A 12,072-nucleotide genomic window follows, 5' to 3' on the forward strand; every position below is an offset into this window, starting at 1 on the left:
TCTGAACGGCCGTGCATGGCACTCACCCCATAGAACGGCTGATTGGTTGCTTCTCCATATATGTGGGACCGGGGTAATGGACATACCTCTGACGAGTTCAAGATACGAACTTTTGAATCTCCATATGGGGTTTTTTGACCAACCCCGAACATACCATCTTTGTCGTCATCTGTGCCATCTCCGCTGTAGCTGGGGAGAACCCGTTCACCAACCCTTGCAATGTCCGCCCAACATCTTTCGCTTAAGAATACTCCAGTGCTTCCAACTCGTGCTTCATTTCCTGGCCATCGTTTTTCGTCGACCACCAATTGGCATTTTTCTTGCTCGCTGCCCACGATGATAGATTCTGCATCTGACAAACCAAGGAATTCACTGAATGGAAGAAACACGCTAAAATCTGCATTTCGAAGCCGCTGACTGATCTCTGCAATCCCGAATGTTTGAACCTGCGATCGCACGCATTTGCTATCGAATTGATTCGCGATTCGACGATCGTTGGGTTTCAGGCAGAAAACAAAGTAAGAATTGACATTGTCTGCAGTCAAAGACTTATTGATATTGTCCAATGATACAAGAAATTGAGCAGCAGCACTCTGACCAGGTCCATTTGTGGAATCTCCCTGCTTGCGCTTTTTGGAGCCTGGAACTGAGGTCAAACTGGCCCCAGTATCGTCTTCAATATCCTTATCTGCCTGAGTTGCGCGAGCAGTAAGTCGGGGAGGTCTATCCATTCTGCGTCTTGCCATACTTGGCATTCTGAGAGGTTTCGAACTGACTTGGGCTTGCATAATAGCCGACTTTTCTTTAGGGTGGCGGATAGTTTGGAGTGCTTCTTGACCGAAAAGATCGCGCACGAACGCGCTCCTGGAGGAAGTGATGAGGTTCATTAAATCGCCAGAAACCAAGTCGCTGTTTTCCTCAAGTAATCCCTGGACAGGATAATCGACCTCCCCCGCAAAATGTCTAACTGTAAAAGTAGCAGCTTCATTTTTTGAAGCGAAGTTGCTGCCAGGAAGAGTAGCCGTAGAGCTCCCGACAGAAATGGCCGGATTTTTGTTTGCAAATCGCTTTCTCAAGCTCTCAAGTAATTGCATATCGGATCGTCCGCGCTTCGTCTGGTCATCCAGGATCGTCAGGATTCCGTTGCCCTGTTTCAGCAAGGCTTTGACAGCATCAGAGTTATCGAAATAGCTAGTCGGAGGGACGCTAACTTCATCCGCTTCGAGGATTTCCGCCTTGTGGTCGAAGAAGTTTCGCAAGCAGTAGTTATAAAGCGATTCAGTAGCGGCGTTATTCAAGAGCTGGTCCAATGTTGACCCCGTTGCGGACGTTTGAGAAAAACCGGGGAAGTCGATGATGGAAATGGTGTTGGCCACCGCATCCTCGGCAGCACATACGCGCTGGTTGATGTTTTCGATTACATAGGCAACCAGAAGAGCGTAAAGGGTCCGGGCGAGGTCATCGGCATTACTCCGTGCTCCTTTAGGATCGAGCATAACAGTTACACGTTCCCGATGAATGGTTTTCGTTTTATAGCCAAGGCTTGTCTCGAGATCATCCACGCTGAGTCCGAGGAACGCAGCGATAATTGCTAAAGCGTCCTTGTTTTTGACAATAGTAACAGTTTCACCGCCTTCATGTGAGTATCCACCGCTCTCCTCTGGGCCCGTTGTCGTTGATTGGCCAGTAGTAAATTCCAGCTGTCCGATATGTAATATACATGCAAGTATCTGACAGATTTCAGCTATTTCACTCCTGGGGAACTCCAATTTGCGGAGCGCATTTTTGAATTGTTGGAAGCCCTCGGTGTCGTTAATCCCGACCTTCAGTTGCGTGGGATGGCCGAGGTACCGCCATCTCTTATGAGAAATTGTGCCAGATGAATGGTTGCCGGTGCTTCCACCGGTGCGGATGTCGACTGAACTGTCCAAACCCAGATGCGCCTTTTCAGCTGCACTGGTTCCTGCAAGGAGATAATATAGCACATGGAAGCTTCGTTCACCAGTAGGAACGGACGCGATACGGCTTCTTTCTAGCCGGTGATCCAAAAGCTTGCCACCAATTAAGGTCGGGTTGAGGGTTGACGAGGCATCATACTGAAGCTCGAAAAACAGACCCGCTTTGGACGCAGTCGGGGTAGTAACTGATTTTGTAGTTGTCAAAGTATCGAAAACGAAGGCAGCGAACGAGAGCTTTGCTGAAAGGGGTGTGGATGATAATGACAAGAAGGAAGAAAGAAGATGGGAGCGAACGGTTGTCTTCCCGGAACCAGTTTCTCCGCTAGTGGTAGAAAAAAAAAAAAAAAAAAAAATCAGCATTCCCCATGCAAGTTCCCAAGCGGAATTCTTCTCTGGAATGCAAGGCTTACAGGAAGATGACAGCTTGGTTTTCTCCTCTCCCTCCCAGGCGGGCCCAAGCACGCCTAGCCAGATCGTCTGCTTCCCCCATTGCGCTTCCTTCCCTTTGTCCATCCGGACCGCGGGTGGAAGAAGTGTACGTATTCAGGCATATCAATCCTTGAGACGATAGCCGTGCCGTCGGAAGGGATACATGAAATCTAAAATCAGAAACCGAAACCAAAGTTTGTTAGCGAAAAATTTCAGGAAGATATCTGACTTGGTGTAAAATTCTTTACCTGCTTGCCAGATGGGCCGTAAGGTGGGTGTCCGATTGAAGATGGGCGGGAAGTGAAGGCAAGGAGGATTGTGCATGGGCAGGAACAGATCCCGTCCCCGTCAATGAGTGGAGGGCCATGGCCAACGTCAACGATTAGGGAACGAAGCCCACCTGGGCTGATAGAAAAGGGTTCAATCAAGCAATAACGACAGTCGACAACTCTCTGTACTGATTCGAAAGGCAGAATATTTTTGATTGACGATTGGCGTTCTAAGGCATTAGGAAGATTAACGAAAGGGACAAGAAGGATCGTCAAGAGGCAACGAAATATAGCGAACAAGATAATCGGTATATCAAGGGGGATTTAAGCTATTCTGTTCAGTCTCGTTACGAGTCAAATAGCAGAAGCAAAATCGGCGGCGATCAAGTAGAATGCTCCAACGCGGCCACCAAAATAACGAAGAACGGTCCTCAAACGAGGAGAGAACCCAAGGCAAACGACACGAAAGGAAGTGGAAGCAAAAGAGCGAGTGGCATCGGGGGGAGTATCTCTGGGGAACACGAGGGCCAGAGGTGAGGTTGGTTTCAAGACAAGTCCAGCGAGCGAGCGAGTGAAAGCGGAACGGGCAGTGTCGAGCCGCCCAGAAGGGAAGTATGTATACTCCGTACCATACGACGAAATACAGGTAGGTATTTTTTACATACGTAGGTACGGTATATTACGTTTCAAAGATTACCAGGCTACTTAATGTTTTCCACATTCCGTATTATTCTGGTTCGCTGTCCCGCGTGCGATCACACTTTGTTTATATTTCAAAATAACAGTGCATCGAGTTGCGCTAACAAAAAATATTTTTTGCTAGCTGGGGCCAACTGGCAGGTTGTAAGTTGCCCGCTTGCAGCTGGGATCCCCGCCCTTGCAAGATTTATCTCGAATGACAGGCCTGGAAGAGCAAGCTATCGTGTTACAGGGTGCAGGCCTCCCCCTCCCCAGGTTGTCTCGTCTCGCCAGGGCGACTAGTTTCGCGATCCAAAACAAGCGGCAGGCTCAAAATCTATTTTAGGCGAGTCTAGAGCATGAAAGAACAAACAACTATAAGCACAAAGAGAGAGGAAAACATCTACTGCGTACATCGCCACGGACACTTGTGTCACATAGTTAAATATATTCTTGTCAACTGAGGTAATAAAATCAAGTAAAAATAAAAAAGTGATACGGACGGAGAACGAATCGTCGATGGGATAAACTCCTCTAACGATGAGGAGGATTCCGAAAAAATACTCAGCCAGCCTTCTAACAAATCCCTGCTTTCCCGAGCATGTGGAAGCCGAATCGAATGAAGGTGGTAAGACATCCACAGAGACCGTCAAAAGCGATGTTTCGATTGGTGTGGGTGATCACACAATCGATGCATCCACCCAAATCAAGGCCTTTTTCTTGCCACCTCTAGTGTGGACTTGGAACTGGAGCCGCCTCAGCTGGACGGACCCCCTTCGACACTTGGTTCGGCTATCACTCGTAGAAAATCTAAAGGAAAATAGGCCCATGTTGAAAATCGTCCACTCCTAGTCGTCTCAGAGCGCGTGATGCGGCAAGGAAGCCGAAAAGGTTTTATAGCTGCTTGTGGACGCAGAAGAAATCGATGATGATCATCATGGCACCAGAAGTCGTACTTCTTACGAATATAAATATACGGGATGAAATCTGGAAGCCTCTTGGAAGGCTGAACAATAGAGTTGGTGGATCTTGCTCTCATCCTTTCTTGTGTTTCAGGTTTCAGACACAATGTTCGTCAAAATCATTATCAAGATTACCTTGTCCATCGCAAACATCCTCAATTGTATCAGTTTGTGCAGTGATGAGGAAACGATCAATAACGATCAACAGACCAGAAAGCAATCGTATTTCAGCCCCATACCATCCAGTGTTCCATTTTTAGGACGGATGTTCTGCACACTGACTGCGCAAAACCTTTGTATTTTATCTTTGGATCCATGGTTCAAAGGCTTCGAAACCGTTCCCCAGCATACTCTATAATCTGCATGGTCGAAGGTGAACCTGGTTCCGATCTGCGGCAGGACCAATAAATGGCGGACGGGGATTTTTGCTTCAAACTTCTCCAGGACATACCACTTAACCTAATCCGCCCACAACCATTTTGCAGCATTTGTGTTGTGTCTTTTAAATGGGGTACAGACATCGTTCTTGAAAAAAAAAAAAAAAAAAAGAAAGAAAGAAAGAAAATGGTCCAAATTTAATATGTTTCGTACCTGGATTTTGATTACATCCTTTCTTCAACAGAACAACTCTCATTTGGATCAAGTATCTATCAAATAGTAGTTAAAGAGCCATTTGATATAACACAACGTTAGTAATCTAATCATTCGGCGTGGAAGATTGGTCGGTTGCAACGATCTCACATGAAGCTTTTTAAACCTTACCACGGCTCTGTCAGGCGGCCCAGGGCCCTGTGACAAAGGTGTGGATTAATACCTTTGAATAGGCGTGCAAACTATATACTTACAATGGGTGACCCTATCTTAGGGATCGATCCTTGTGATACAGTGGAAAGTTCTCTCTTATCTGGAAGCCGAAAAGATTCAGAATTAGGTGTCAACGCAGGTGTCGAGTCCTCATAACTTCTACTCATGAGGGTCAAAGTTCGTTGACCGTTGATACTAAGATTTCCATTTCTATTTCTAATATTCCAGCTTCAAGCTTGGGGGTGGTGAGCAATTTGAACAGTTCCTACCAGGTAGAAACGCGTGGTAGACAAAAAGTACACACGTTTTCAAAACGATCCAATGATTGTGTCTATAGTTTTTGCGTATGTTTCTCATTGCCCGGTAGTGCAATTATGTATAGAGCTGTGCCAGCAAGTCCATCGGAGACGGATCATGTTTATTGTTGAAAAGGAATAACTATATACGATATAGTTAGGAGTCTACATCTGTACTCCGTACAGATGTAAATCTACCATCAGACAAATTTTATTAGGGCTAAGTCGGCCTCAAAATTGTTTCTCCACCGACTCACGGTGTTTGCTGGTTGGCCCAATTGGCCTTTCTCCTAGAGGGAAAGTGAGACAATTGGGTTTGCTGGATTTGCAAGGAATATATGCCTGCTACTGGACCAACCAAGTCGAATTGGAGTTCAGAGTACAGATTACGCAGTAGACCAGCGAGGAGAGACCAGCGACTTGTCTCAACGATGGTGGGAAGCTGTAAGGATAGGTTTGGAACTTGTGCACAGTATATCAGTATCAGGCAAGCTGGAGGCCCAATTAACACATGATATATGTGCTCTTCTCATGAAGGTGTATCAAGCTTGTAGCTCCTCGATTCTGTAGCGATCCTTCTACGTAGCCGATTCCTGTCAACAATAGCATTGGAAAGAGTGATATCATTATTGTTGGGGTTTATCAATATTTTTTGCTCTGATTGAAAAACACAACCCTGCACCATGAGCCTACGATCTGAGATTTAGACAGACACCTTTACGGTTGATAACCACACCCTTGCTCAAAGGGATTCGGGTTGAATACATCTATGAAAAACTGCGAATTTTAAGTTGATGCAGAGGCTTTCAACTTACATCTTTTGTCTGGCTTACTTGAGGTGCGGCTGCCACTACGATATAAACAGCTTGATCCACAAATCTATTCATATTCCCAAAAGCAACCACACGGAAGACATTGTTCTGCTGCAACAGGAGATGGTCACCACCAAAAGTATAGGTGTCATGCCGGCTGGCAGGAAGCGAGCAGGCCTACGGTGGTAAGCAGCGTATGCACAGCCAAGTGCCAGCCAGGACATCTGGTGCGAAAGTGACATGTAAATTGAGAGTTCTACACAAAGGAAAGCACAGTGAGAGGCGGCAGATCATGCTACAATACAATGCTGCGGGGGGGCTTTACATTTATGAAGGGCAACATTTCAACCAACGCCAAATTCCTGTTGACGCTGGTTGCAAGGCACAAAAATTTTGTGAGCAGAGTTTAAGATATATTAAGAGACAGATTTTTTATCCCTTCAATGCATAATGAAAATTGTCCGATGCTCACTCGACTGTCTTGTAATATACTATACACCTGGCAGAAGAGACGGTTTTTGAAGGATTTCAAAACTTGATTCCTGAAACAGATGAACATGAGAATAATGAATTGAGTGATTGTCCTCTTAAAACCTGCTCTTTATTTCCTTTTCTTTAATAATTATAACTACTAGCTATTCACTCTATAGTTTTTCATGTAGCTACGAATTGGTCGAAATTACTGGGCTGGCTGTAACTTCCCCGACACTCTCCGTATTGTTACGCGTTTCAATGGAGTCTATAATTAGCAAATAATTACAATGCTGAACTTGACGCTGCGAATATTCCGTACACGCAGTACAGTACGTACAGTACACATTACCGTACGCAAATCCTCCTCCGTCCGCTGTTCTCTCTTGCTCGAGGTTGGCAAAACAACTCAACCCCAACCTCACGGCCTCATCAGATCTGGTCCTCTTGCTCGTCTCCTTGTTCGTCTTTCGTTTGGTTTCCTTCTACTATTCCTTTCGTTTAGCTGTGTCAGCAAGGAGTTGCTCGTTTCGCATTCGTTTGGACTTCTTGTCCTCGTCCATCGCTTTTTGCACCTACCCATTCCTCACTCTTCCCAACGATTTTGCTCTTTCTCACGGCTAATTCTAGCTCCTGACTATTCTTGCTGTGATAGGCCGGTGACGATAAGATTTTCGTAAAGAAGGGTCGTTGTTTTCTAAGCAGGACGGGTCTCTCTCCTCTTTGCCTGCCCTTACAAGGGGCGAGGACGCATCCTGCCATAGCTAGATGGGGCCGGAGTCAGTTACCTCAGTTCACTAATTCATTGTTAACGGCTTCCTTTACTTGCCATATCTTGCTCCAACCTTAAAATATCCATCCATCTGCAAGGCAAGCATGGCGAGCCGGTATTCTGTTTATTCGACGACGTCTTCCACTGCACCTGCCCCTCGCTCGACCAGACAGCCAGCTGCGCAAGTGTCTACCACAACCCTCCTTAATACCCTCCATGCGATATACTCCTCTGGGCAGTCATATCAGCTCGACTCAGGCACGGCTCTGACGGTTAACACTTGGCTTACCGCTGCAAGCCCTGGACCCAATGGCGAAGTGGGCGGATCAGTGGACGCAGAACTCGCGAGACGGGCTTGGGAACATGCTCGACGCAGAGCTGAAGATGGGTGTATCGTCTTGTGGTAGGAACCTCTGCAATCCACCGCTCTCCCGGAAGATGCATCATATATGATGAATCCGTGCTGACTGTTGAAAACAATAGCTCATCTCACCGTTCTACTCCTTCCCTTCTTGCTCCGTTCTTAGCCAAGCTACCATTGTCGACTCCTTCCACCGCTTATACTGCACTTTCTGCCCTTCGACCGTTCATTGCACAAGTTACACCTTATAATCCGTCGCAATTTCGCTGTTCTGCACTTGCTGTGTCTTATACCTTCACGCTCACTGGCAACGTCACAGCGGTATCACTGTCTTTATCCACATCTGGCCTTGATGTTTCTAGTGGCCTCCTTAATATTCCTGCCGAGGCTGGCTACCGCGCCTTCGATGTGTTTTACTATCTACTTACATCTGCTTCGACCCCGGCTGAAAGGGAGTTTCTCAGCCTGAAAGATGCGTCTGCATACTCTCTCTTGAACAAATCGAACACATTTAATCCGCCAGCATATCTACCCACCGCTGATGATGCGGCTTCTGCTGAAGATTTTAGAGCTGCTCTCAAGGCTATAGGTATCAAAGGCGCGTCACATAGAAATTTTATTACGATACTAGCTGCTTTACTGAAGCTAGGTAATTCTCTGGGCTTCTTGGTCGACCAGGAGGAACTTGAGGAAATATGTGAAGATGTTGGGGGACTTTTAAACCTTGATCCGGATGTACTTCTGCACAAGTGCTCCACAGATGATCGTACCATTCTGATCGCTGGTATCTACGAAGCTTTGATTGATTGGGTGATATCTAAGGCTAATGAGACCATCTCTGATGAGATTCACAGCACCCGGGATAGTACCTCAGGTGATGACAGCCCTGGCCGGAGGACCCCTTGGATTGATGAGGAAACGGGTGACACTGTTGGAATCACAGTCGTTGAGGTTCCAGATCCAGCGTTAGGAAAAGCCATCGCCCTTAGGGGAGTCTTCGATGACTCCCTTGGTATTAATGCTGAAATGAAAGAAGATGGAATCGAAGTTGTTGCCCCAGGACAGTCTGTGATCAAGGAAATGCACAATGCAATCGCTGAGGTTGAGGCCGATATGGGGGTTCCGGAAAGCTCGGCAACCCGTGAACGAGAACAAGAATACGATAGAAAAGAAGGTGTTTTGGAAAAAGTCGGATTGGAACTTGAAACGGGCAGTTTTCTTCGGCAGATTTTATATTCCGTTGAAAATGAAGGCATTAGTCTTGGCAAGAAGGGCCGTTTTGACCTCACCAATACTCTAGGAAGCAGCAGAGTTTGGTATCACGTCGCACTTCATCCCACAGACGATCCACCTGCCGCTTTGGCATCTTTACCATCCGTTACATCCTCTTGGTCTGCCGGAACTGTCTCCCGCCAACTTCGCGCATGGAGGCTCCCCGAATGGGCCAATCGTCGAAACAAACACCTTGATTTCACGGCAGATTTCGATGTAGAAGAATTTGTCACGAGGTATTCTCGACTTGGATGCCAAGAAGGAAAGGACGGAGTGGAGAACTGGATCCTAGAAAGAGGGTGGAGCAATGGTGATGTGGTTATCGGCAACGAGAGAATTTGGATGAGAGAGAATGCATGGTGGGAGGCTGAGTCGATGTTGGATTTGAAACCGCAAAATATCCCACAGGATCCGTTCAACCCTGTGATGACCCCCTTTGACACCCCATATTCTCCCACCCCACCACCTAATGCCAGCGGCTTCTTTCAGCCAGAGATCAGTGTTGGTGACAGTCGTGAAAATCTTATGCAAAGGCAGAGCGTGGCAACTATGTCTCGGAGTGCTTTGGGGGGAGCTCGTTCCATCGCACCAACTGTTGGCCAGCCTGGCCAAACCGCACCGGGAGATTACGGCCTTGGCCCAAAGGGAGATGACAGAAAACACGATACCCAATACTACGATCAAGATCTTGGTGTATTCACTGGGCAAATGGATCCTGAATTTGGTGACCCGAAAAAGATCGAGAAGAAAAAAATTCCCTTGTCTCGGCGTCTGTGGGCAGGCTTCGTTTGGGCGGTAACTTTCTGGATTCCTTCGTTTGTCCTTCGATATGTTGGCCGTATGAAACGCCCAGATGTTCGAATGGCTTGGAGAGAAAAGGTTACTCTCATGGCTCTAATCCTTCTCCTGAACGCCACAATGGTTTTTTGGATTATTGGTTTTGGAAATTTACTCTGCCCGAATAAAGATAAAGTCTGGTCTGAGAAAGAAGTCAGTTACCACCAAGGGGATAATGACTACTACGTCAGTATCCATGGGATCGTGTATGATATCAGCAAATTTTGGAAAGTTCCGCACGCTACAACTAGAGACACTTCCAGGACTGCAATGGATCCGTTCCGCGGTTTAAATATGGATGCTTACTTTCCCGTTCCACTGACTGTGGCATGTCGCGGCTTCGGCATAGACGATTATGTTCAGCTTCAACACAACAAGACCGACGCCGTTTTATATCCAAATGCTCTCCACTCCTCTGGTCCTTTAAATGAGCGTGACCCCAAATCCAAATTGCACGATATCAATTGGTATAACAATGAATTCTTACCAAGAATCAAGGAGTATTACAAAGGGGATGTGGTTTGGGACAAGGCTGAATTACGGAAACAGGCGGAAGAAGACCAACGGTTTTGGGTCGTACTAACCGGCGAAGTGTTTGATCTAACGGACTATTTCTACACCGTTAAACTGATGAACAATCTCCAGGCCTACAATTTCCTCCCTGATAAAGTCACCCAGCTGTTCTTGAATAACCCGGGCGAGGACATAACCGACAAGTGGGAGAGTACCGTTGACTTCCAGAACAGCTATTGGTGTTTGAAGCATCAGTTTTATCTTGGCAAAACCGACTTCCGAAAAACAGCTAGATGCCAAGTGAACAATTATATCCTGCTTGCATTCACTTGCGTACTTGCTGGTGTTATTCTTATCAAATTCGTTGCTGCGCTCCAGCTTGGAACCAAACGGCGACCTTCGATGCAAGATAAATTTGTAATCTGTCAAGTTCCCGCGTACACCGAGGGAGAAGACCAACTGCGGAAAGGACTCGATTCCCTCACAGCTCTCCAGTATGACAATAAGCGGAAGCTTATTTTCGTGATCTGTGATGGTATGATTGTTGGAGGTGGTAATGATCGGCCAACTCCAAAAATTGTGCTCGATATCTTGGGTGTCGATCCAAAAATCGATCCTCCCGCGCTCCCATTTAAGTCTGTGGGCGTGGGAAGCGATCAACTCAACTATGGCAAAGTGTATTCTGGTCTCTATGAATTCGAAGGCAATGTTGTTCCTTACATTGTTGTTGTCAAGGTTGGAAAGGAGTCCGAACAAACCAAATCGAAACCGGGAAACCGAGGGAAGCGAGACTCCCAAGTTTTGATTATGAGCTTCCTAAACAGGGTACACCATCGTTCAGCAATGTCACCACTCGAGCTTGAAATATTCCACCAAATCAACAACGTTATCGGAGTTGATCCTGAGCTTTACGAGTATCTCTTCATGGTTGACGCTGACACGAGTGTGAAAGAAGATTCGTTGAACCGACTTGTAGCGAGCTGCGCGAATGATTCTAAAATTGCCGGTATCTGTGGTGAAACCAGTTTGGAGAATGAAGAACGTACTTGGTGGACAATGATTCAAGTTTACGAGTATTATATTTCCCACCACCTGGCGAAAGCTTTCGAGTCGTTGTTTGGCAGTGTTACTTGTCTTCCTGGATGGTATGATCAATCCTCGTGTCTCTTTTCCTAATTTTTGGCATTGGTTCGCTAACTTTTCTTAGTTTTTGCATGTATCGTCTTCGCACTGCTGATAAAGGCCGGCCGTTGATTATCTCTGATAAGGTTCTGAGCGAATATTCTGACATAGACGTTGATACACTACACAAGAAAAATCTTTTGGCCCTCGGAGAAGATCGATATCTGACAACATTAATGACCAAGCATTTCCCGAACATGAGGTACAAATTCATTCCAGACGCATACGCAAACACTGCAGCTCCAGAAACATGGAGTGTTCTGCTATCCCAGAGACGTCGCTGGATCAACTCCACTATACACAATCTAGCAGAATTAATGTTCCTCTCAGACTTGTGCGGCTTCTGCTGCTTCAGTATGAGATTCGTGGTGTTTAATCATTCTTTTTGGAACAATTATTCTCCCAGCGACCTGCGCTTATTTACTCTTTAACGTTTACCTCGCTGCAACCAATAGT

General features: G+C 46.4%; 2 protein-coding genes across 2 annotated transcripts in view; one reads left to right on the forward strand and one right to left on the reverse strand.

Moving 5' to 3' along the window:
* HCAG_06001 (hypothetical protein) overlaps positions 1-2,754 on the reverse strand; it is a gene marked incomplete at both ends in the record, with an annotated part of 5,862 nt that extends 3,108 nt beyond the window's left edge. The window contains 3 exons of the mRNA XM_001538346.1: positions 27-2,280; positions 2,369-2,557; positions 2,636-2,754. Coding sequence (XP_001538396.1) covers positions 27-2,280; positions 2,369-2,557; positions 2,636-2,754 — 2,562 coding nt within the window. The remainder of the gene's footprint in view (positions 1-26; positions 2,281-2,368; positions 2,558-2,635) is intronic.
* Positions 2,755-7,760: 5,006 nt separating this feature from the next.
* The window catches only part of HCAG_06002 (hypothetical protein), a gene marked incomplete at both ends in the record, with an annotated part of 5,468 nt that continues 1,156 nt past the window's right edge, over positions 7,761-12,072 (forward strand). Inside the window, 3 exons of the mRNA XM_001538347.1 lie at positions 7,761-7,854; positions 7,979-11,579; positions 11,642-11,970. Coding sequence (XP_001538397.1) covers positions 7,761-7,854; positions 7,979-11,579; positions 11,642-11,970 — 4,024 coding nt within the window. The remainder of the gene's footprint in view (positions 7,855-7,978; positions 11,580-11,641; positions 11,971-12,072) is intronic.

This window comes from Histoplasma capsulatum, genomic scaffold (assembly GCF_000149585.1).
Source record: "Histoplasma capsulatum NAm1 scaffold_7 genomic scaffold, whole genome shotgun sequence".
Lineage (NCBI taxonomy): Eukaryota > Fungi > Ascomycota > Eurotiomycetes > Onygenales > Ajellomycetaceae > Histoplasma > Histoplasma mississippiense.